Source organism: Scyliorhinus torazame, chromosome 30 (genome assembly GCF_047496885.1).
Source record: "Scyliorhinus torazame isolate Kashiwa2021f chromosome 30, sScyTor2.1, whole genome shotgun sequence".
Taxonomy (NCBI): domain Eukaryota; kingdom Metazoa; phylum Chordata; class Chondrichthyes; order Carcharhiniformes; family Scyliorhinidae; genus Scyliorhinus; species Scyliorhinus torazame.
The window spans coordinates 2,265,262-2,293,079 of NC_092736.1; the positions used below are offsets into that span (position 1 = coordinate 2,265,262).

A 27,818-nucleotide genomic window follows, 5' to 3' on the forward strand; every position below is an offset into this window, starting at 1 on the left:
TGGGGAATATGCTGAGGGGATTGGGGAATATGTCGAGGGGATTGGGGAATGTGTCGAGGGGATTGTGTCGAGGGGATTGGGTTGTGTCGAGGGGATTGGGGAATGTGTCGCGAGGAATGAGTCGAGGGGATTGGGGAATGTGTCAAGGGGATTGGGGAATGTATCGAGGGGTTTGGGGAATGTGTCGAGGGGAATGGGGATTGTGTCGAGGGGATTGGGGATTGTGTCGAGGGGATTGGGGAATGTGTCGAGGGGATTGGGGAATGTGTCGAGGGGTTGGGGAATGTGTCGTGGGGATTGGGGATTGTGTCGAGGCGAATGTGTCGAGGGGATTGGGGAATGTGTCGAGGGGATTGGGGAATGGGTCGAGGGGATTGGGGATTGTGTCAAGGGGAATGTGTCGAGGGGATTGGGGAATGTGTCGAGGGGACTGGGGAATGTGTCGAGGGGAATGTGTCGAGGTGATTGGGGAATGTGTCGAGGGGATTGGGGAATGTGTCGAGGGGATTGGGGAATGTGTCGAGGGGAATGGAGAATGTGTCGAGGGGATTGGGGGTTGTGTCGAGGGGAATGTGTCGAGGGGATTGTGTCGAGGGGAATGGGGAATGTGTCGAGGGGATTGGGGAATGTGTCGAGGGGATTGGGGAATGTGACGGGGGGAATGGAGAATGTGTCGAGGGGATTGGGGTATGTGTCGAGGGGATTGTGTCGAGTGGAATGTGTCGAGGGGATTGGGGTATGTGTCGAGGGGATTGTGTCGAGTGGAATGTGTCGAGGGGATTGGGGAATGTGTGGAGGCGATTGGGGAATGTGTCGAGGGGATTGGGGAATGTGTCGAGGGGAATGGGGAATGTGTCGAGGGGATTGTGTCGAGGGGATTGGGGAATGTGTCGAGGGGATTGGGGATTGTGTCGAGGGGAATGGGGAATTTGTCGAGGGGATTGGGGATTGTGTCAAGGGGATTGGGGAATGTGTCGAGGGGAATGGGGAATTTGTCGATGGGATTGTGTCGAGGGGATTGGGGAATGAGTCGAGGGGATTGGGGATTGTGTCGAGGGGAATGGGGAATGTGTCGAGCGGATTGGGGATTGTGTCGAGAGGAATGGGGAATGTGTCGAGGGGAATGTGTCAAGGGGATTGGGGAATGTGTCGAGGGGATTGGGGAATGTGTCGAAGGGATTGGGGAATGTGTCGAGGGGATTGGGGAATGTGTCGAAGGGATTGTGTCGAGTGGAATGGGGAATGTGTCGAGGGGAATGTGTCAAGGGGATTGGGGAAAGTGTCGAGGGGAATGTGTCGAGGGGATTGGGGAATGTGTCGAGGGGATTGGGGAATGTGTCGAGGGGAATGGGGAATGTGTCGAGGGGATTGGGGAATGTGTCGAGGGGAATGTGTCGAGGGGATTGGGGAATGTGTCGAGGGGATGGGGAATTGTGACGAGGGGAATGTGTCAAGGGGAATGTGTCGAGGGAATTGGGGATTGTGTCGAGGGGATTGGGGAATGTGTCGAGGGGATTGGGGAATGGGTCGAGGGGAAGGGGGAATGTGTCGAGGGGATTGGGGATTGTGTCGAGGGGAATGTGTCGAGGGGATTGGGGAATGTGTCGAGGGGATGGGGAATTGTGACGAGGGGAATGTGTCAAGGGGAATGTGTCGAGGGAATTGGGGATTGTGTTGAGGGGATTGGGGAATGTGTCGAGGGGATTGGGGAATGGGTCGAGGGGAAGGGGGAATGTGTCGAGGGGATTGGGGATTGTGTCGAGGGGAATGTGTCGAGGGGATTGGGGAATGTGTCGAAGGAATTCGGGAATGTGTCGAAGGGAATGTGTCGAGCGGAATGTGTCGAGGGGATTAGGGAATGTGTCGAGTGAACTGGGGAATGTGTCGAGGGGATTAGGGAATGTGTCGAGAAGATTGGGGAATGTGTTGAGGGGATTGTGTCGAAGGGAATGGGGAATGTGTCGAGGGGATTGGGGAATGTGCCGAGGGGAATGGGTTGTGTCGAGGGGAATGGGAAATGTGTCGAGGGGATTGGGGAATGTGTCGAGGGGAATGGGGAAGGTGTCGAGGGGAATGTGTCGAGGGGATTGGGGAATGAGTCGAGGGGAATGTGTAGAGGGCATTGGGCAATGTGACGAGGGGATTGGGGAATGTGTTGAGGGGAATGTGTCGAGGGGATTGGGGAATGTGTCAGGGGGAATGGGGAATGTGACGAGGGGATTGTGTCGAGGGGATTGGGGAATGTGTCGGGGGGAATGGGGAATGTGTCGAGGGGATTGTGTCGAGGAGATTGGGGAATGTGTCGAGGGGATTGGGAAATGTGCCGAGGGGATTGGGGAATATGTCGTGGGGATTGGGGATTGTGTCGAGGGGATTGGGGATTGTGTCGAGGGGAATGGGGAATTTGTCGAGGGGATTGGGGATTGTGTCAAGGGGATTGGGGAATGTGTCGAGGGGAATGGGGAATTTGTCGATGGGATTGTGTCGAGGGGATTGGGGAATGAGTCGAGGGGATTGGGGATTGTGTCGAGGGGAATGGGGAATGTGTCGAGGGGAATGGGGATTGTGTCGATGAGATTGGGGAATGTGTCGAGGGGATTGGGGATTGTGTCGAGGGGAATGGGGAATGTGTCGAGGGGATTGGAGAATGTGTCGAGGGGATTGGGGAATGTGTCGAGGGGATTGGGGAATGTGTCGAAGGGATTGGGGAATGTGTCGAGGGGATTGGGGATTGTGTCGAGGGGAATGGGGAATGTGTCGAGGGGAATGTGTCGAGGGGATTGGGGAATGTGTCGAGGGAATTCGGGAATGTGTCGAAGAGAATGTGTCAAGCGGAATGTGTCGAGGGGATTAGGGAATGTGTCGAAGGAACTGGGGAATGTGTCGAGGGGATTAGGGAATGTGTCGAGGGGATTAGGGAATGTGTCGAGAAGATTGAGGAATGTGTCGAGGGGATTGTGTCGAAGGGAATGGGGAATGTGTCGAGGGGATTGGGGAATGTGCCGAGGGGAATGGGTTTGTGTCGAGGGGATTGTGTCGAGGGGAATGGGGAATGTGTCGAGGGGATTGGGGAATGTGTCGAGGGGAATGGGGAAAGTGTCGAGGGGAATGTGTCGAGGGGATTGGGGAATGAGTCGAGGGGAATGTGTCGAGGGCATTGGGGAATGTGTCGAGGGGATTGGGGAATGTGTTGAGGGGAATGTGTCGAGGGGATTGGGGAATGTGTCGGGGGGAATGGGGAATGTGTCGAGGGGATTGGGGAATGTGTCGAGGGGATTGGGGAATGTGTCGAGGGGATTGTGTCGAGGGGATTGGGGAATGTGTCGAGGGGATTGGGGAATGTGCCGAGGGGATTGGGGAATATGTCGTGGGGATTGGGTCGAGGGGATTGTGTATTGTGTCGAGGGGATTGGGGATTGTGTCGAGGGGATTGGGGATTGTGTCGAGGGGATTGGGGAATGTGTCGAGGGGATTGGGGATTGTGTCGAGGGGATTTGGGATTGTGTCGAGGGGTTGGGGAATGTGTCGAGGGGATTGGGGAATGTGTCGAGGGGATTGGGAAATGGGTCGAGGGGATTGTGTCGAGGGGGATGGGGAATGTGTCGAGCGGAATGTGTCGAGGGGAATGGGGAATGTGTCGAGGGGATTGGGAATGTGTCGAGGGGATTGGGGAATGTGTCGAGGGGAATGTGTCAAGGGTATTGTGTCGAGGTGAATGTGTCGAGGGGATTGGGGAAGAATCTCAGCAGTCTTTTCCAGCACAGGAATTTCAGGCTTTATTACAAGGTGTCATACAAGTGTAGAGTCTGCTCCAGTTGCTGGCCGATTCTCTGATAGAAGAGGATCTGTTGCTGGAGGTAAGACTGCATCATACGTTTGAAATCTACGATTCTGCGCTTGTGGAAATGGTTCATCTCGGCCTGCAGAGCGAATCCTACTACCCGACATCGCCGCTTCATCCCGTCCACCTGCTCCTGATCCATTTTCCCTTCATCGCTCATCCTCTGGCTGTCTTTCACCTTGGCGAAGGCACCTGTTACCAACACATACACACATCCATCAGTTAGCACTCAGCCCCCATTTCACACCCTCCCACCTCAACATGCATTCCTTTCAGTTCCTGATTTTTAATGCTTACATTTATCAAAATATCTCAAGAACCTATTACTATTTTAAACGTACAACGGAGACACTTCTCTGGGCTCCAAAGCAACATTATCACCATTGCCCGGCTGAAAGCCACGGATTCAGCATTTCTTAAATGTTTTCTTTGTCCCTCCAGCTCCTTCCCCTTTCCTGAGGTGCTAACGGCTGCCATTCAGTGGGTAGCACCTCTTTCCTCTGAGTCACACAGCTTGTTAGACATTCAGATCCCACTCGAGGTGTGAACATGGCTTGACAAACCCAGTGCAATACAGAGGGAGTGTTGCGCTGACAAAGCTGCCATCTTTCATTAAACTCTGCTCTGCCCCTCTGCTCTGTCAGATAGACAGAAAAGACCATAGAATAGAATTAGAACATTAGAATTCCTACAGTGCACAAGGAGGCCATTCAGCCCATCTAGCCTGCACCGAACCTCTGAAAGAGCACCGTCCCTGGGTCCATTCCCCCGTCCTATCCCTGTAACCCCACCTAACCTGCACATCTTTGGACTGTGGGAGGAAATCGGAGCACCCGGTTGAAACACATGAAGACACGGGGAGAACGTGCAGATTCCGCACAGTCACCAAGGCCAGAATCGAACCCGACTCCCTGGCGCTGGTGAGGCAGCAGTGGTAATCACCATGCCGACCTCCTGACAACATTCTGAAGAAGTTCTCTTTATGTCCTGGCTTCAATACTGATTTCTCAATCAACTTCACCAAAAAACATTATTTATTCATGATCACATTAGTTTGTGGGAACTTCCTGTGCATAAATTGGCTGCTACTTGCAACAGTGGCCGGAATTCTCCAGCCGTTTGCTGGTGGCGGGATTATCAGGTCCCGCCAGCAGCGCATCCCGCCCACGAGTCTCCCACCGAGAAACAGGCGGCTGGGGGGCCAGAAAATCCCCCACACCAGTGGCTATACTTCAAATGCAATTCAGTAGCCGGGCAGCTCTTGGAACTTGCCGAGGTAAATTCTTTACTTGCTGTTGGAATTCAATTCCTCGGGCACCAACAGCCCCCCCCTGTACCTCAGTGAAGCAACAATTCTTCATGCACCAGCCGAGAGGTATTTGCTGGTTAGCCGTTTGACGATTGTCAGCAACAGAGCGAAGCTTTCACCGAGCACTGCTACACATTCACTTCATGGTGACAGAAAGGGACCCTGGATGATGTTAGGTCCATGGTAATGAGGCTGAAGGTAACCTGAACATTGCACGTTTTGGACAGTTCTGGTCCATCTCAGCCTATCTCAGCTTCACACTAAGCTCTGCAGAAGCCTCTTTTTAAAAATATTTTTTTAGAGTACCCAATTCATTTTTTCCAATTAAGGGGCAATTTAGTGTGTCCAATCCACCTACCCTGCACATCTTTGGGTTGTGGGGGCGAAACCCACGCAAACACGGAAGAATGTACAAACTCCACACGGTCAGTGACCCAGAGCCGGGATCGAATCTGGGACCTCGCCGCCGTGAGGCAGCAGTGCTAGCCCACTGTCCCACCGTGCTGCCTCTGCAGAAGCTTCTTTAATCAGATTTTAACCAATACAAAGTTTGTACTACAGACATAGCGCCTCTCACAGGGGAAATCCATTACTGTAGCAACATGATGACTGGGCCAGATTGTTCCTGGAGTCTAATATGGATAAACAAACTTTAAATACCTGCAACATCTATCCCACAATGACTAGCCCTGATCTATATCATCAAGTCACATATTCAATATTTTGACTATTTTTTTATTCATTCACAGGATCTGGGCGTCGCTGGCAAGGCCGGCATTTACTGCCCATCCCTAGTTGCTGTTCAGAAGGTGGTGGTGAGCTGCCTTCTTGAACCGCTGCAGTCCCCGAGGTGTAGGTCCACCCACTGTGCTGTTAGGGAGAGAGTTCCAGGATATGGCCCATTGACAGTGAAGGAACGGCCGATATATTTCCAAGTCAGGATGGTGAGTGACTTGGAGGGGAAACTCCAGGTGGTGGGGTTCCCAGGTATCTCATTAAATACATCACTTTTAACCTTTGACCCATAAATATACAAATTTTAATCTTTAACCCAATAAATGTATAACAGTTGGCTTCTTTGTTACACAATTAGCTACTAATTAAGGTATTCCCAGCACCTCTTAACTGGCTGGAAAGTTATTTTGTTTTCCAAGCAGAATGAGCTTTAATGGGATTTTCATATTTTAAACTGTTAATGGATTCAATTAAAGTTTAAGTCATGTATGAAGAATTAGTTTCAATTCTTTTTAACTGGCTGTTGAAGGCGAATAGTTAAGGGGAATAGTTAATGTGTCTTTGCTCAGCCACCAAGGATTCAAACAGCCAAACAGGGTCATGAAGAACAAGTCCAATCCTGTGTTAAGTGACTTCTAAACAGCAGCAGGAAGATTCAGAAAATTGCCTAACTGGATAGAGACTTTCCTCTCAAGCACCTCCTCTTACACTAAAGCTCCAGTCTGCAGCGTTTCCATAGTTCCGTGTTCTAGCCCTCTTACCAAATGCATTCCCATATGAACCCGAGACCAGTGTAACTATGGAAACATCACTGACGGGAAGTATAGTTAACGCACCACAAACATGGCGCAGCTAGTTTATTAACTAGTAGTATTTCAATTCTCACACTAGATCAGGCTTCTGGTTCGAGGTTTCAAAATAGTAAGTTTAGGCTGGGGCCCATAATGACACTTCAATAGTTACATTCGACGAGGCCTGTCAGTGGTGTTTAGCTGTTGCATTTGACGAGATCTCTGAATGGTGCTTCGACAAGCACACAAGATAAGATCATTATTTGTCCTTGAACTAATCCTAATCGCCACTCCCATGATCAAAATGATACATAATAGGATGTGAGCTGAAATTCCTCCCACACCCGTTAACCTAGCACTGACAGGCAACAGAGCGCGGCCGGCTAAAGGTTAATAACTGAAGCCATATCTTTTTATTAAAACAGTAAAAAATATATAAAAGGCCAAACGGTACAAACACTAATTTTGTGTTGGAGAAACAGGGTACCCTCCACTCAGTACCAATGTACAGGGAGGGGGGAGTTGGATACTCTTATTATTAAAACAGTTCACAACAGAATTCTGCAAAAACAAATGGTACAAGCACTAAACTTTGCACTGGAGACCAGATACCCTCGATTCTGCACCAATAGAAGGGAAGGGAAGGGGGGAGGGAGCCAGGGTGTTTGTGGAGGAGGGGGGGGGGGGGGCAAATAGGACACTGCCTGAACTATCTACGGAGATAGAAAAACAAAAGAACCTTCAATTATGATGTGCCAGATTACAGGAGTCCCCCAGAGGGGGTGAGGAGCGACACAGCGTCAGGCACGAGTGAACCCTGCACCCCACTAGAGAGCCTCATGTGATTCTGCATTCTGAAAACTAATGTCTGCCAAAGATCTTGGGACTGATTTCAGAAAATATCACCTTCCAAATCAAAGTTCTTGTTTTGCAGATAGGGGTCATGGGGGAATAACTTAAAATCACGATCCAGTCCAAATCACAGCAAATCAAAATTATGTTCAAACCCCCCTGAAAGTAATATTGTGAGCAGTTTTGGTCTCCTTATCTGAGGAAAGATGCTTTTACTCTAGAGGGAGTGCAGTGAAGGTTTACCAGACTGATTCCTGGGATGGCGGGACTGACGTACGAGGAGAGATTGAGTCGGTTAGGATTCTTTTTGCTGGAGTTCAGAAGAATGAGGGGGGAATCTCATAGAAACCTATAAAATTCCAGCAGGACTGGACAGGATGGATGCAGGAAGGAAGTTCCCGATGGCGGGTGTGTCCAGAAGCAGGGGGCACAGTCTGAGGATATGAGGGGGGTGGGGGGTTATGATCTGGAATGTGCTGCCTGAAAGGAAACTGGAGGCAAATTCAACGGGAATTTCACAAGGGAACTGGAATTGAAAGATCTGCAGCTTTGTAGACCACTCTTCAAGGAGTCAGCAAAGAGATGATGGTCGAACAGCCTCCACCCGTGCTGTATGAAACTACATTCCAGGAATAGAACACCAGATGTGGAGGCCAACAATTAGGGTCACCTTTCAGTCAGACTGATTGAGGCCAGAACGGCAGCAGTACCATATATCTGTAGATTGCATCGGTTCAGGGGCTGGTTTAGCACACTGGGCTAAATTGCTGGCTTTTAAATCAGACCAAGGCAGGCCAGCAGCACGGTTCAATTCCCGTACCTGCCTCCCCGAACAGGCGCCGGAATGTGGCGACTAGGGGCTTTTCACAGTAACTTCATTTGAAGCCCACTTGTGACAATAAGTGATTTTCATTTCATTTCATTTCACAAACTCCCAAGATGCCTGCTTTTTCCGCGGCCTTGTGGAGTCCGTCGACCGTGTGCCTGTTTAAATGTTTTAGGCTGCACCCCTCTTTTCAGTTTTTGACAAACTTTTAATTGCAGTTTTTCTTGCACTTCAGCCCCATGCTCTTGTTCTACAGGCTCCTGGTGCGGGGAAGGAGGAGGGCCTCCTCGTGAACTTGCTCCTGAGCCTGGCAAAACTTGCCATAAACAGGTCCAGGCAGCGGGCGACCGAGGGGGTCGTCCAACCCGACTGTCTTCCCCTCTTCTGCAGCTTCATTTGCGTCCGGTTATCTCCGGAGAGCGAGCATGCAGTGTCCACGGTCACTATCGAGGCCTTCCGTGCTCAGTGGGCACCGCAGGGTGTGGGCTGCTTTATTGACCCTTTTAATCACCTTTTGATTTGATGTTTAAGTTTTACTTGCACTTTGTTTCTATTTAGGGCAGTGGCCCTTTAAGGAGTTGCCCCGTTTAATTTGTCTATCAGTTTGTTTGATTTAGTTTAATTGGTTGAACTCGAAATAGTTCAAGCCAGAACATTAAGCATAAATGAGACCACAGGAATGGGAGAACTCTTACTACCTGCACTGACCACAAATAGCTAATTCAGTGCTGACCCAGGAGACACCAGGGGCCTCCAGTCTACACACTCCCAAATTTCACTGCACGCTAGGCTTTAGTCACAGAACTATCAGGAAAGCACTTAACAGAATATTTTCAGTCTTCTTTCAAATGTGGGTGTCTGACCTGTTCTGGTTTTTCAGCAGTATGCCACTATGTGACGAAAAGGAAGGTGGGGGACATCAAATAGAATAAACAGAAAGAGAGGAACATGAAAAGTTAGGAGCGGAAAGGAGAGGAAATAAATGACAATGAAATTGAATGAACGGGAAAGAGAACGGCAATCAAATTTAGTTTGAAGTGAGCTTTCCTTCCCACACGGCTGTTACTAGGCAGATCAAAATGTCAGTATTGTGGCAGTGAGGACAGAATGAGCATTTCCCAGCGAGAGAGGACAAACAAGCCCGTCGCTTTGGAAAAATGCACTCCTGGATGACAGCCATCCCCCATGAAGCAGCGCAGCATAAACAGTGAGGCAGGAAACTGAAGAAAGCGTTTGCCGGTCTCAGGGAAAGGACAGTCTGGCTTTCGTAACATTACAAATGTTCGCTGACCCTAACTGCAGCACTGTCTCTCTGCAATGCTGCCTGTAGAGGAAAATCCCCCTTCCCATTGATTGCTCATTTTCCCAATGGAGGGGGCTGATGAGTTGCATTAAAGAATATTAAAATTACCATGATATTTTAATGGCCAGTTAAAACTAAAAATATCCTTTTGCTATTTTCTTTTCCTCCTGAAATTTCTGTTACATCGAGAGAAAGAAGTCGGAGAGAAGTGCGTTAATTTGTAAACTTGGTAACCATCTCATTATATCCCCCACCACCGGATCGTCCCCTGTCTCTCACCCCCAGCATTCCATACTCCATGCCCTCACGTATCCGTCAGCCCTATCTACCCAGAAAACATGGCGACGGACCTTCAAGTGCATTTCACTGGCAGTGAAAAACAGTGGGCCACACGGAGGGCTGTGTAACTGCAAGCTCGGCTCTCCCTTGAGCGAGAAAGTTTCATTTGTTCTTCCTCGTCTACTCCTGACTGCTTCATTTCACCTTCCTTTCCTAGGAATTGGACTTCCTTTGCCAGCACAAAATATTTGCCCCCTGCGCTGGGACAAGAGACAGCCTGTGAACGAAGCTGAGTAAAAGGCTGTGTGCATTTTGCCAGCAGTTTCTGATGCGGAGCTAAACAATTCACTTTGGAGAAAACCACCACATTCCAGAGCATGATCATGAACTGGAAACGCAGAAACATTCCCACAAGGATGATTGTGTTTACAATCCAGTTACAAAAATAGTGACTCAGTGATATTTGAGCAAAAGTAAAACATACACAAACGTTTGATATTCTGAAAGTCCGAATCAGAATGTAGCTAAATTGTATAAATATCATTCCTGTCACTAAGTACACAGAACACTCTGTGGATTCTCCATTGGCTTACGGAAAAATGGCGGAACGCGATTGGGCGGAGAATAGATTCTGCCGTTCATGTAGCGGCGGGCCCCGGTTTGACGCCAAATTGCGATTCTCTGTCACCTCGGCAGCGGGGTCAATGCAGTCCAGAACGCACGCACAGTAAACACCGTTTGCATGTCATTAGCGGGCCTGGCGCGGTATTCTCCGGGACCTCCGCGATTCTCCGGCTCCGATGTGCCGAGTTCCCGACGCCGCGGTTCAGTTGTGCTTTTAAAAATCTTGAAACCAGTGCTGTAGCTGCTGAGGGAGAGAGAGAGGGGACGGAAAGTGTCCAACATCACCATAGTTTGCTGACAGTTGTGCTGCTGGCTGGTTCTGCCAGGGCCGGGGGCGGTGGGGGGGGTGGAGAGTAGCGGGGGGTGGCCAGGAGGTGGGCTGTGGGGTATGGATGGGCACGGATCACCATTACCACAGCCGTCAAGGACGCCATGCAGCTAACAGCCCACTGTGAACATGGGTCGTATAGGTATCCCCCAGGCCTCCCCCGGGTGCCCTCTGAGCCCAGCCGACCCATCAGCTTATGGCGCACAGCAGCACAACTAGTAGCATCTTGTTGGCTGGGTGAGTGAGTAGGGAGTGTAATGTGTGTGTGCGGCTGGGATGAGTGTGTGTGGGGAGTGTAATGTGTGTGTGCGGCTGGGATAAGTGTGTGTGGGGAGTGTAATGTGTGTGTGCGGCTGGGATGAGTGTGTGTGGGGAGTGTAATGTGTGTGTGCGGCTGGGATGAGTGTGTGTGGGGAGTGTAATGTGTGTGCGGCTGGGATGAGTGTGTGTGGGGAGTGTAATGTGTGTGTGCGGCTGGGGTGAGTGTGTGTGGGGAGTGTAATGTGTGTGTGCGGCTGGGATGAGTGTGAGCGGGGAGTGTAATGTGTGTGTGCGGCTGGGTTGAGTGTGTGTGGGGAGTGTAATGTGTGTGCGCGGCTGGGATGAGTGTGTGTGGGGAGTGTAATGTGTGTGTGCGGCTGGGATGAGTGTGTGTGGGGAGTGTAATGTGTGTGTGCGGCTGGGATGAGTGTGTGTGGGGAGTGTAATGTGTGTGTGCAGCTGGGGTGAGTGTGTGTGGGGAGTGTAATGTGTGTGTGCGGCTGGGATGAGTGTGTGTGGGGAGTGTAATGTGTGTGTGCGGCTGGGATGAGTGTGTGTGGGGAGTGTAATGTGTGTGTGCGGCTGGGATGAGTGTGTGTGGGGAGTGTAATGTGTGTGTGCGGCTGGGATGAGTGTGTGTGGGGAGTGTAATATGTATGTGCGGCTGCAGCTTGTCAGCCTCCCGAGTGTCAATCACGGACCCAGGGAATCCGGCCCCGTCTCTCATTAGAATCGATTATGTTCCACGTGGCGCCGGTACGAGCCCCTCAACGGTCGCTGAATCAGTCCTGGTTCAGCGCTAGTTTTGCAGTCGTGAAAGTCCACAAATTCTGCGTCGGCATCAACACTTATTCTCAGAAACGGAGAATCCTGCCCTCTGTGTTCCAGAAAGGCATGGGTTCTAAAGTTGAGGCTAGAATCCAGGCTAATTCTACCAGTGAAGTACTGAGGGAGTGTTGCACTGTCAGGGGGTCAGTACTGAGGGAGTGCTGCACTGTCAGAGGGTCAGTACTGAGGGAGTGCTGCACTGTCAGAGGGTCAGTACTGAGGGAGTGCCGCACTGTCAGAGTATCAGTACTGAGGGAGTGCTGCACTGTCAGAGAGTCAGTACTGAGGGAGTGCTGCATTGTCAGAGGGTCAGTACTCAGGGAGTGCTACACTGTCAGAGGGTCAGTGCTAAGGGAGTGCCGCACTGTCAGAGGGTCAGTACTGAGGGAGTGCTGCACTGTCAGAGGGTCTGTACTGAGGGAGTGCTGCACTGTCAGAGGGTCAGTGCTGAGGGAGCACTGCACTGTCACAGGGTCAGTACTGAGGGAGTGCTGCACTGTCAGAGGGTCAGTGCTGGGGGAGTGCTGCACTGTATGAGGATCAGTACTGAGGGAGTGCCGCACTGTCAGAGGGTCAGTACTGAGGGAGTGCTGCACTGTCAGAGGGTCAGTGCTGAGGGAGTGCTGCACAGTATGAGGATCAGTACTGAGGGAGTGCCGCACTGTCAGAGGGTCAGTGCTGAGGGAGTGCTGCACTGTATGAGGATCAGTACTGAGGGAGTGCCGCACTGTCAGAGGGTCAGTACTGAGGGAGCGCTGCACTGTCACAGGGTCAGTACTGAGGGAGTGCTGCACTGTCAGAGGGTCAGTACTGAGGGAGTGCTGCACTGTCAGAGGATCAGTAGTACTGAGGGAGTGCTGCACTGTCAGAGGGTCAGCGCTGAGGGAGTGCTGCACTGTCAGAGGGTCAGTACTGAGGGAGTGCTGTACTGTCAGAGGGTCAGTAGTACTGAGGGAGTGCTGCACTGTCAGAGGGTCAGCGCTGAGGGAGTGCTGCACTGTCAGAGGGTCAGCGCTGAGATAGTGCTGCACTATTGAAGGTGCCATCTTTCAGATGAGGCATTAAACCAAGGCCCCAAAGTGTTTTCAGCAGGACATTATAGATCCCAAGGCATTTTTCTGACGTAGAGCAGCAAAGGTTTGCCTAGTGACCTGGCCACTATTTGTTCATCAACAAATATCACAGAATACAGTGGCGCGATTCTCCGACCGACCCCCCCCCCCCCCCCCCCGGCCGGGTCGGAGAATCGCCGGGGGCTGGCGTAAATCCCGCCCCCGCCGGTTGCCGAATTCTCCGGCACCGGTTATTCGGCAGGGGCGGGAATCGCGCCGCGCCGGTTGGCGGGCCACCCCCGGCGATTCTCCGGCCCGCATGGGCCAAAGTCCCGCTGCTGGAATGCCTGTCCCGCCGGCGTGGATTAAACCACCTCTCTTACCGGCGGGACAATGCGGCGCGGGCGGGCTCCGGGGTCCTGGGGGGGGCGTGGGGCGATGTGGCCTCGGGGGGTGCCCCCACGGTGGCCTGGCTCGGTTTCGGGGCCCAACGATCTGTGGGCGGGCCTGTGCCGTGGGGGCACTCTTTTCCTTCCGCCTTCGCCATAGTCTCCACAATGGCGGAGTCGGATGAGACCCCCTCCACTGCGCATGCGCGGGGATGCCGTGAGCGGCCGCTGACGCTCCCGCGCATGCGCCGCCCGGCAAAGTCAGTTTTGCGCCAGCTGGCGGGGCACCAAAGTCCTTTCCCGCCAGCTGGCGGAGCGGAAATCAGTCCGGCGCGGACCTAGCCCCTCAAGATTAGGGCTCGCCCACTCAAGATGTGGAGGACTCCGCACCTTTGGGGCGGCGCGATGCCGGACTGATTCACGCCGTTTTTGGCGCCGGTCGGCGGACATCTCGCCGATTGCGGAGAATTCCGCCCCAGATGAGTAACTCACCTCCTGACCCCCCCCCCAAAGACTGTCCACCTTCTACAGGGCACAAGTCAGGAGTGTAATGGAATACTCTCCACTTGCCTGGATGAGTGCAGCGACAACAACACTCAAGAAACTCGACAACTGGGCGGCACGGTAATACAGTGGTTAGCACTGTTACTTCTCAGTACCAGGATTCCAGGTTCGATTCCCGGCTTGGGTCACTGTCTGTGCAAAGTCTGCACGTTCTCCCCGTGTCTGTGTGGGTTTCCTCCGGATGCTCCGGTTTCCTCCCACAAGTCCCGAAAGACGTGCTTGTTAGGTGAATTGGACATTCTGAATTCTCCCTGTGTATCCGAACAGGCGCCGGAGTGTGGCGACTAGGGGATTTTCACAGTAACTTCATTGCAGTGTTAATGTAAGCCTACTCGTGGCACTAATAAAGATTATTATTATTCTTACCTTCCAGGACAAACCAGCCCGTTTGATTGCTCTCCCTTCCACAAACATTCAAACCCTCCACCGACGAACAGTGGCAGCCGTGTGGACCATCTACAAGATGCACGGCAGTAATTCACCAAGGTTCCTCAGACGGCACCTTCCAAATCCACGATGGCTACCATCTAGAAGAACAAAGGCAACCGATACCTGGGAACCCCAACACCTGGAGTTTCCCCTCCAAATCACTCACCACCCTGATTGGAAATATATCGCCGTTCCTTCATTGTCGCTGGGGCAAAATCCTGGAACTCCCTCCCTAACATCACTGTGGGTGTACCTACACCTCAAGGACAGCAGCGGTTCGAGACGGCAGCTCACCCCCACCTTCTGAAGGGCAAAGCCGCATCCCTTTAATTTTAAATTAATTTTTAAAAACAATCACGTTCACTCATCCACATTCTCTCTCACACCATCCACACTCACTCACTCACACCCACCCAATCTCACTCACACCCATCCACACTCACTCACTCACACCCACCCACTCTCACTCACACCCATCCACACTCACTCACTCACACCCACCCACTCTCTCACTCACACCCATCCACTCTCTCACACCCATCCACACTCACTCACTCACACCCACCCACTCTCACTCACACCCATCCACTCTCTCACTCACACCCATCCACACTCTCTCACTCACACCCATCCACACTCACTCACTCACACCCACCCACTCTCACTCACACCCATCCACTCTCTCACTCACACCCATCCACACTCACTCACTCACACCCACCCACTCTCACTCACACCCATCCACTCTCTCACACCCATCCACACTCACTCACTCACACCCACCCACTCTCACTCACACCCATCCACTCTCACTCACTCACACCCATCCACACTCACTCTCTCACACTCACTCACTCACACCCATCCACACTCTCACTCACTCACACCCATCCACACTCACTCTCTCACACTCACTCACTCACACCCATCCACACTCTCACTCACTCACACCCATCCACACTCTCACACCCATCCACACTCACTCTCTCACACCCACCCACTCACTCACACCCATCCACACTCTCACTCACTCACACCCATCCACACTCTCACTCACTCACACCCATCCACACTCACTCTCTCACACTCACTCACTCACACCCATCCACACTCTCACTCACTCACACCCACCCACTCTCTCACACCCACCCACACTCACTCACTCACACCTTCCACACTCACTCACTCACACCCATGCACACTCTCACTCACTCACACCATCCACACTCTCACACCCATCCACACTCTCACACCCATCCATACTCACTCTCTCACACCCACCCACTCTCTCACACCCATCCACACTCACTCACTCACACCCACCCACTCTCTCACACCCACCCACACTCACTCACTCACACCATCCACACTCACTCACTCACACCCATCCACACTCTCACTCACTCACACCCATCCACATTCTCACACCCATCCACACTCTCACACCCATCCACACTCACTCTCTCACACCCACCCACTCTCTCACACCCATCCACACTCACTCTCTCACACCCACCCACTCTCTCACACCCACCCACTCTCTCACACCCATCCACACTCACTCACACCCACCCACTCTCTCACACCCATCCACACCCACTCTCTCACACCCATCCACACTCACTCACTCACACCCATCCACACTCTCACTCACTCACACCCATCCACACTCTCACACCCATCCACACTCTCACACCCATCCACACTCACTCTCTCACGCCCACCCACTCTCTCACACCCATCCACACTCACTCACTCACACCCACCCACTCTCTCACACCCACCCACTCTCTCACACCCATCCACACTCACTCACACCCACCCACTCTCTCACACCCATCCACACTCACTCTCTCACACCCATCCACACTCACTCACACCCACCCACTCTCTCACACCCATCCACACTCACTCACACCCATCCACTCTCTCACACCCATCCACACTCACTCTCTCACACCCATCCACACTCTCACTCACTCACACCCATCCACACTCTCACACCCATCCACACTCTCACACCCATCCACACTCACTCTCTCACACCCATCCACACTCACTCACTCACACCCATCCACTCTCTCACACCCATCCACACTCACTCACTCACACCCACCCACTCTCTCACACCCATCCACACTCACTCACTCACTCACACCCATCCACTCTCTCACACCCATCCACACTCACTCTCACACCCATCCACACTCTCACACCCATCCACACTCTCACACCCATCCACACTCACTCTCTCACACCCATCCACACTCACTCACTCACACCCATCCACACTCACTCACTCACACCCATCCACACTCTCACACACTCACACCATCCACACTCTCACACCCATCCACACACAGCTCACACCCATGCACAGTCTCACTCACACCCATCCACACTCTCACTCACTCACACCCATCCACACTCTCACTCACACCCATCAACTCTCACTCTCACACCCATCCACATTCAGCTCACACCCATCCACACTCTCACTCACTCACACCCATCCACACTCAGCTCACACCCATGCACAGTCTCACTCACACCCATCCACACTCTCACTCACTCACACCCATCCACACTCTCACTCACACCCATCCACTCTCACTTTCACACCCATCCACATTCAGCTCACACCCATCCACACTCTCACTCACTCACACCCATCCACACTCAGCTCACACCCATGCACACTCTCACTCACTCACACCCATCCACTCTCACTCACTCACACCCATCCACACTCTCCCTCACTCACACCCATCCACTCTCACTCACTCACACCCATTCACACTCTCACTCACACCCAACCACACTCTCACTCATTCACACCCATCCACTCTCACACCCATCCACATTCAGCTCACACCCATCCACACTCTCACTCACTCACACCCATCCACTCTCACTCACACCCATCCACACTCACTCACTCGCACCCATCCACACTCTCACTCACACACCCATCCACACTCTCACACCCATCCGCACTCAGCTCACACCCATGCACTCACACTCACATCCATCCACACTCACTCACCCACACCCATCCACACTCTCACTCACTCACACCCATCCACCCTCTCACTCACTCACACCCATCCACACTCTCACTCACACCCATCCACACTCTCTCACTCACACCCATCCACACTCAGCTCACACCCATGCACACTCTCACTCACTCACACCCATCCACTCTCACTCACTCACACCCATCCACACTCTCCCTCACTCACACCCATCCACTCTCACTCACTCACACCCATCCACACTCTCACTCACACCCATCCACTCTCTCACTCATTCACACCCATCCACTCTCACACCCATCCACATTCAGCTCACACCCATCCACACTCTCACTCACTCACACCCATCCACACTATCACACCCATCCGCACTCAGCTCACACCCATCCACACTCTCACTCACTCACACCCATCCACTCTCACTCACACACCCATCCACACTCTCACGCCCACCCACTCTCTCACACCCATCCACACTCACTCTCTTACACCCACCCACTCTCTCACACCCATCCACACTCACTCACACCCACCCACTCTCTCACACCCATCCACACTCACTCTCTCACACCCATCCACACTCACTCACACCCACCCACTCTCTCACACCCATCCACACTCACTCTCTCACACCCATCCACACTCTCACTCACTCACACCCATCCACACTCTCACACCCATCCACACTCTCACACCCATCCACACTCACTCTCTCACACCCATCCACACTCACTCACTCACACCCACCCACTCTCTCACTCACTCACACCCATCCACACTCTCACACCCATCCACACTCTCACACCCATCCACACTCACTCTCTCACACCCATCCACACTCACTCACTCACACCCACCCACTCTCTCACACCCATGCACACTCTCACTCACTCACACCCATCCACTCTCACTCACTCACACCCATCCACACTCTCCCTCACTCACACCCATCCACTCTCACTCACTCACACCCATTCACACTCTCACTCACACCCAACCACACTCTCACTCATTCACACCCATCCACTCTCACACCCATCCACATTCAGCTCACACCCATCCACACTCTCACTCACTCACACCCATCCACTCTCACTCACACCCATCCACACTCACTCACTCGCACCCATCCACACTCTCACTCACACACCCATCCACACTCTCACACCCATCCGCACTCAGCTCACACCCATGCACTCACACTCACATCCATCCACACTCACTCACCCACACCCATCCACACTCTCACTCACTCACACCCATCCACACTCTCACTCACTCACACCCATCCACCCTCTCACTCACTCACACCCATCCACACTCTCACTCACACCCATCCACACTCTCTCACTCACACCCATCCACACTCAGCTCACACCCATGCACACTCTCACTCACTCACACCCATCCACTCTCACTCACTCACACCCATCCACACTCTCCCTCACTCACACCCATCCACTCTCACTCACTCACACCCATCCACACTCTCACTCACACCCATCCACTCTCTCACTCATTCACACCCATCCACTCTCACACCCATCCACATTCAGCTCACACCCATCCACACTCTCACTCACTCACACCCATCCACACTATCACACCCATCCGCACTCAGCTCACACCCATCCACACTCTCACTCACTCACACCCATCCACTCTCACTCACACACCCATCCACACTCTCACGCCCACCCACTCTCTCACACCCATCCACACTCACTCTCTTACACCCACCCACTCTCTCACACCCATCCACACTCACTCACACCCACCCACTCTCTCACACCCATCCACACTCACTCTCTCACACCCATCCACACTCACTCACACCCACCCACTCTCTCACACCCATCCACACTCACTCTCTCACACCCATCCACACTCACTCACTCACACCCACCCACTCTCTCACTCACTCACACCCATCCACACTCTCACACCCATCCACACTCTCACACCCATCCACACTCACTCTCTCACACCCATCCACACTCACTCACTCACACCCACCCACTCTCTCACACCCATCCACACTCACTCACTCACTCACACCCATCCACTCTCTCACACCCATCCACACTCACTCTCTCACACCCATCCACACTCTCACTCACTCACACCCATCCACACTCTCACACCCATCCACACTCTCACACCCATCCACACTCACTCTCTCACACCCATCCACACTCACTCACTCACACCCATCCACATCCTTACTCACACCATCCACACTCACTCACTCACACCCATCCACTCTCTCACACCCATCCACACTCACTCACTCACACCCATCCACACTCTCACTCACTCACACCCATCCACACTCTCACTCACACCCATCCACATTCAGCTAACACTCATCCACACTCTCACTCACTCACACCCATCCACACTCAGCTCACACCCATGCACAGTCTCACTCACACCCATCCACACTCTCACTCACTCACACCCATCCACACTCAGCTCACACCCATGCACACTCTCACTCACTCACACCCATCCACTCTCACTCACTCACACCCATCCACACTCTCCCTCACTCACACCCATCCACTCTCACTCACTCACACCCATTCACACTCTCACTCACACCCAACCACACTCTCACTCATTCACACCCATCCACTCTCACACCCATCCACATTCAGCTCACACCCATCCACACTCTGACTCACTCACACCCATCCACACTCTCACACCCATCCGCACTCAGCTCACACCCATCCACACTCTCACTCACTCACACCCATCCACTCTCACTCACACCCATCCACACTCAGCTCACACCCATGCACTCACACTCACATCCATCCACACTCACTCACCCACACCCAACCACACTCTCACTCACTCACACCCATTCACACTCTCACTCACACCCAACCACACTCTCACTCATTCACACCCATCCACTCTCACACCCATCCACATTCAGCTCACACCCATCCACACTCTCACTCACTCACACCCATCCACACTCTCACACCCATCCGCACTCAGCTCACACCCATGCACTCACACTCACATCCATCCACACTCACTCACCCACACCCAACCACACTCTCACTCATTCACACCCATCCACTCTCACACCCATCCACATTCAGCTCACACCCATCCACACTCTCACTCACTCACACCCATCCACACTCTCACACCCATCCGCACTCAGCTCACACCCATCCACCCTCTCACTCACTCACACCCATCCACACTCTCACTCACACCCATCCACACTCTCTCACTCACACCCATCCACACTCAGCTCACACCCATGCACACTCTCAGTCACTCACACCCATCCACTCTCACTCACTCACACCCATCCACACTCTCCCTCACTCACACCCATCCACTCTCACTCACTCACACCCATCCACACTCTCACTCACACCCAACCACACTCTCACTCATTCACACCCATCCACTCTCACACCCATCCACATTCAGCTCACACCCATCCACACTCTCACTCACTCACACCCATCCACTCTCACTCACACCCATCCACACTCACTCACTCGCACCCATCCACACTCTCACACCCATCCACATTTAGCTCACACCCATCCACACTCTCACTCACTCACACCCATCCACTCTCACTCACACCCATCCACACTCACTCACTCGCACCCATCCACACTCTCACACCCATCCGCACTCAGCTCACACCCATCCACACTCTCACACCCATCCACACTCTCACACCCATCCACACTCACTCTCTCACGCCCACCCACTCTCTCACACCCATCCACACTCACTCACTCACACCCACCCACTCTCTCACACCCATCCACACTCACTCTCTCACACCCACCCACTCTCTCACACCCACCCACTCTCTCACACCCATCCACACTCACTCACACCCACCCACTCTCTCACACCCATCCACTCTCACTCACTCACACCCATGCACAGTCTCACTCACACCCAGCCACTCTCTCTCTCACACCGATCCACACTCTCACTCACACCCATCCACTCTCAGTCACACCCATCCACACTCTCTCACACCCATCCGCACTCAGCTCACTCACTCACACCCATCCACTCTCTCACACCCATCCACACTCACTCTCTCACACCCATCCACACTCTCACACCCATCCACACTCTCACACCCATCCACACTCACTCTCTCACACCCATCCACACTCACTCACTCACACCCATCCACTCTCTCACACCCATCCACACTCACTCACTCACACCCACCCACTCTCTCACACCCATCCACACTCACTCACTCTCTCACACCCATCCACTCTCTCACACCCATCCACACTCTCACACCAATCCACACTCACTCTCTCACACCCATCCACACTCACTCACTCACACCCATCCACTCTCTCACACCCATCCACACTCACTCACTCACACCCACCCACTCTCTCACACCCATCCACACTCACTCACTCACTCACACCCATCCACACTCTCACACCCATCCACACTCTCACACCCATCCACACTCACTCTCTCACACCCATCCACACTCACTCACTCACACCCATCCACATCCTTACTCACACCATCCACACTCACTCACACCCATCCACTCTCTCACACCCATCCACACTCACTCACTCACACCCATCCACACTCTCACTCACTCACACCATCCACACTCTCACACCCATCCACACACAGCTCACACCCATGCACAGTCTCACTCACACCCATCCACACTCTCACTCACTCACACCCATCCACACTCTCACTCACACCCATCCACTCTCACTCTCACACCCATCCAAATTCAGCTCACACCCATCCACACTCTCACTCACTCACACCCATCCACACTCAGCTCACACCCATGCACAGTCTCACTCACACCCATCCACACTCTCACTCACACCCATCCACTCTCTCTCACACCCATCCACATTCAGCTCACACCCATCCACACTCTCACTCACTCACACCCATCCACACTCAGCTCACACCCATGCACAGTCTCACTCACACCCATCCACACTCTCACTCACACCCATCCACTCTCACTCTCACACCCATCCACATTCAGCTCACACCCATGCACAGTCTCACTCACACCCATCCACACTCTCACTCACTCACACCCATCCACTCTCACTCACTCACACCCATCCACACTCTCAGTCACTCACACCCATCCACACTCTCACAGCCATCCGCACTCAGCTCACACCCATGCACTCACACTCACATCCATCCACACTCACTCTCTCACACCCATCCACACTCACTCACCCACACCCATCCACACTCTCACTCACTCACACCCATCCACACTCTCACTCACTCACTCCCATCCACTCTCTCTCACTCACACTCATCCACTCTCTCACTCACTCACACCCATCCACGCTCACTCACACCCATCCACACTCTCTCACTCACACCCATCCACTCTCAGTCACACCCATCCACACTCTCACACCCATCCACACTCTCACTCACTCACTCCCATCCACTCTCACTCACTCACACCCATCCACACTCTCACACCCATCCGCACTCAGCTCACACCCATCCACCCTCTCACTCACTCACACCCATCCACACTCTCAGTCACACCCATCCACACTCTCACTCACTCACACCCATCCACGCTCACTCACACCCATCCAGTCACACCCATCCACTCTCTCTCACTCACACCCATCCACGCTCACTCACACCCATCCTGTCACACCCATCCACACTCTCACACCCATCCACACTCTCACACCCATCCACGCTCACTCACACCCATCCTGTCACACCCATCCACACTCTCACACCCATCCACACTCTCACACCCATCCACACTCAGCTCACACCCATCCACCCTCTCACTCACTCACACCCATCCACACTGTCACTCACTCACACCCATCCACACTGTCACTCACTCACACCCATCCACACTTTCACTCACACCCATCAACACACCTTCTCGCTCATTCACACAACCTCCCCCAAACACACTCTAGCCAATCACATGTTCACTCCAGGACACACAAAACACACACATGTACCCTCTCAATAAATAATGCACAGACATATATATTTTCTCATATGTAGACAGAACATGTATTCACACTTGGCATAAATGTCTACACACACACTAAGCCTTACTCAGTCAGTAACTGAGGTACGGCAAGAGCTGAGCTCCAGTGATCTGAGACAAAGGAGCAGTAACTGGATCAGAATCCCAAGCTAGTCACGCACACTTAAATTTCAGTGTTAATTCCAAACACAAGTCAGGCATAAGAGGGGTACGGCCTTCCACGTCCATTTATTGTGACTGTAACTTCATGCATTGTGCTTTGGTCTCAGTATTTCATTCTCCTCGCCAAGGATGCTGATCTTCATCCTAGACTGGGACTGTACTCATTGGAATTTAGAAGGATGAGGGGGGATCTTATAGAAACATATAAGATTATGAAGGGAATAGATAGGATAGATGTGGGCAGGTTGTTTCCACTGGCGGGTGAAAGCAGAACTAGGGGGCATAGTCTCAAAATAAGGGGAAGTAGATTTAGGACTGAGTTTAGGAGGAACTTCTTCACCCAAAGGGTTGTGAATCTATGGAATTCCTTGCCCAGTGAAGCAGTAGAGGCTCCTTCATTAAATGTTTTTAAGATAAAGATAGATAGTTTTTTGAAGAATAAAGGGATTAAGGGTTATGGTGTTCGGGCCGGAAAGTGGAGCTGAGTCCACAAAAGATCAGCCACGATCTCATTGAATGGTGGAGCAGGCTCGAGGGGCCAGATGGCCGACTCCTGCTCCTAGTTCTTATGTTCAATTGACCTCTTACACCTTCCTTTCCTCCACACCATACCTGACCTGGGTGTACCTTTGGAGACTGATGTACCAATGGAAGGATTCATTTCCCTTTCTCAAGCCTGTCTCGTTTCTTTGTGGAACCTTCTCCATAATTTATCTTGCTTCTTGCTGACAATAATATTCTCAAGTGTTAAGTGCTGGTTGGAGGCTGTGCTTAGTACTACAGAGTCGTAAAGACAATAAAGACAGAGTCATTATTGAAAGTGTAAAAAGATTTCCTAGACGGTGAGAGGGGCTGGGAGGAAGCAGTCACTACAGGGATCCCCTGTGGTCGTTCCCCTTAGTAGCAAGTATATCGCTTTGGATACTGTTGCGGGGGACGGACGGGGGACTTACCAGGGGTAAGCCATGGGGTACAGGTCTCTGGCACAGAGTTTGTCCCTGTTGCTCAGAAGGGGAGGGGGGAGAGGAGTAGAGCATTAGTCATTGGAGACTCCATAGTTAGGGGGATAGATAGGAGATTCTGTGGGAACGACAAAGACTCGCGGTTGGTGTGTTGCCTCCCAGATGCCAGGGTGCGTGATGTCTCGGATCGTGTTTTTGGGATCCTTAAGGGAGAGGGGGAGCAGCCCCAATGCGTGGTCCACATAGGTACCGACGACATAGGTAGGAAAAGGGATAGGGATGTAAGGCAGGAATTCAGGGAGCTAGGGTGGAAACTTAGATCTAGGACAAACAGAGTTATTATCTCTGGGTTGTTACCCGTGCCACGTGATAGCGAGACGAGGAATAGGGAAAGAGGGGAATTGAACGCGTGGCTACAGGGATGGTGCAGGAGGGAGGGTTTCAGATTTCTGGATAATTCAGGCTCATTCTGGGGTCGGTGGGACCTCAACAAACGGGATGGTCTACACCTGGACCAGAGGGGTACCAATATCCTGGGGGGGTAATTTATGCTCTTCGGGAGGGTTTAAACTAGTTCAGCAGGGGCTTGGGAACCTGAATTGTAGCTCTAGTACACAGGAGGTTGAGAGTAGTGAGGTCATGAGTACGGTTGTAAAGTTGCAGGAGTGTACTGGCAGGTAGGAAGGTGGTTTAAAGTGTGTCTTCTTCAATGCCTGGAGCATCCGGAATAAGGTGGGTGAACTTGCGGCATGGGTTGGTACCTGGGACTTCGATGTTGTGGCCATTTCAGAGACATGGATAGAGCAGGGACAGGAATGGTTGTTGCAGCTGCCGGGGTTTAGATATTTCAGTAAGCTCAGGGAAGGTGGTAAAAGAGGGGGAGGGGTGGCATTGTTACGTAATACGTGGACAGTATTACGGTGGCAGAAAGGACATTTGATGAGGACTCGTCGATTGAGGTAGTATGGGCTGAGGTTAGAAACAGGAAAGGAGAGGTCACCCTGTTAGGGGTTTTCTATAGGCCTCCGAAAAGTTCCAGAGATGTAGAGGAAAGGATTGCAAAGATGATTTTGGATAGGAGCGAAAGCAACAGGGTAGTTGTTATGGGGGACTTTAACTTTCCAAATATTGACTGGAAACGCTATAGTTCGAGTACTTTAGATGGGTCCGTTTTTGCCCAATGTGTGCAGGAGGGTTTCCTGACAACAGTATGTAGATAGGCCAACGAGAGGCGAGGCCGTATTGGATTTGGTACTGGGTAATGAACCAGGACAGGTGTTAGATTTGGAGGTAGGTGAGCACTTTGGTGATAGTGACCACAATTCGATTACGTTTACTTTAGTGATGGAAAGGGATAGGTATATACCGCAGGGCAAGAGTTATATCTGGGGAAAGGCAATTATGATGCGATGAGGCAAGACTTAGGATGCATCAGATGGAGAGGAAAACTGCAGGGGATGGGCACAATGGAAATGTGGAGCTTGTTCAAGGAACAGTTACTGTGTGTCCTTGATAAGTATGTACCTGTCAGGCAGGGAGGAAATGGTCGAGCAAGGGAACCGTGGTTTACGAAGGCAGTCGAAACACTTGTCAAGAGGAAGAAGGAGGCTTATGTAAAGATGGGACATGAAGGTTCAGTAAGGGCGCTCGAGAGTTACAGGTTAGCTACGAAGGACCTAAAGAGAGAGCTAAGAAGAGCCAGGAGGGGACATGAGAAGTCTTTGGCAGGTAGGATCAAGGATAACCTTAAAGCTTTCTATAGATATGTCAGGAATAAAAGAATGACGAGGGTAAGAGTAGGGCCAGTCAAGGACAGTAGTGGGAAGTTGTGCTTGGAGTCCGAGGAGATAGGAGAGGTGCTAAATGAATATTTTTCGTCAGTATTCACACAGGAAAAAGACAATGTTGTCGAGGAGAATACTGAGATTCAGGCTACTAGACGAGAAGGGCTTGAGGTTCATAAGGAGGAGGTGTTAACAATTCTGGAAAGGGTGAAAATAGATAAGTCTCCTGGGCCGGATGGGATTTATCCTAGGATTCTCTGGGAAGCTAGGGAGGAGATTGCTGAGCCTATGGCTTTGATCTTTAAGTCATCTTTGTCAACAGGAATAGTGCCAGAACGCTGGAGGATAGCAAATGTTGTCCCCTTGTTCAAGAAGGGGAGTAGAGACAACCCCGGTAACTATAGACCAGTGAGCCTTACTTCTGTTGTGGGCAAAACCTTGGAAAGGTTGATAAGAGATAGGGTATATATTCATCTGGAAAGGAATAATTTGATTAGAGATAGTCAACACGGTTTTGTGAAGGGTAGGTCGTGCCTCACAAACCTTATTGAGTTCTTTGAGAAGGTGACCAAACAGGTGGATGAGGGTAAAGCAGTTGATCTGGTGTATATGGATTTCAGTAAAGCGTTTGATAAGGTTCCCCAGGGTAGGCTACTGCAGAAAATACGGAAGCATGGGATTCAGGGAGATTTAGCAGTTTGGATCAGAAATTGGCTAGCTGGAAGAAGACAAAGGGTGGTGGTTGATGAGAAATGTTCAGACTGGAGTCCAGTTACTAGTGGTGTACCACAAGGATCTGTTTTGGGGCCACTGCTGTTTGTCATTTTTATAAATGACCTGGAGGAGGGCGTAGAAGGATGGGTGAGTAAATTTGCAGATGACACTAAAGTCGGTGGAGTTGTGGACAGTGCGGAAGGATGTTACAAGTTTCAGAGGGACATAGATAAGCTGCAGCACTGGGCTGAGAGGTGGCAAATGGAGTTTAATGCAGGAAAGTGTGAGGTGATTCATTTTGGAAGGAATAACAGGAAGACAAGGTTAATGGTAAGATTCTTGGCAGTGTGGATGAGCAGAGAGATCTCGGTGTCCATGTACATAGATCCCTGAAAGTTGCCACCCAGGTTGAGAGGGTTGTTAAGAAGGCGTATGGTGTGTTAGCTTTTATTGGTAGAGGGATTGAGTTTCGGAGCCATGAGGTCATGTTGCAGCTGTACAAAACTCTGGTGCGGCCGCATTTGGAGTATTGCGTGCAATTCTGGTCGCCGCATTATAGGAAGGATGTGGAAGCATTGGAAAGGGTGCAGAGGAGATTTACCAAAATGTTGCCTGGTATGGAGGGAAGATCTTATGAGGAAAGGCTGAGGGACTTGAGGCTGTTTTCATTAAGAGAGAAGAAGGTT

The 27,818-nt window shown here is 51.9% G+C and overlaps 1 protein-coding gene across 1 annotated transcript in view; it reads right to left on the reverse strand.

Annotated features, from left to right (window-relative positions):
* Positions 1–3,751: 3,751 nt before the first annotated feature.
* The window catches only part of snx33 (sorting nexin 33), a 35,994-nt gene continuing 11,927 nt past the window's right edge, over positions 3,752–27,818 (reverse strand). The window contains exon 2 of the mRNA XM_072492676.1: positions 3,752–4,033. Coding sequence (XP_072348777.1) covers positions 3,780–4,033 — 254 coding nt within the window. The 3' untranslated portion in view covers positions 3,752–3,779. The remainder of the gene's footprint in view (positions 4,034–27,818) is intronic.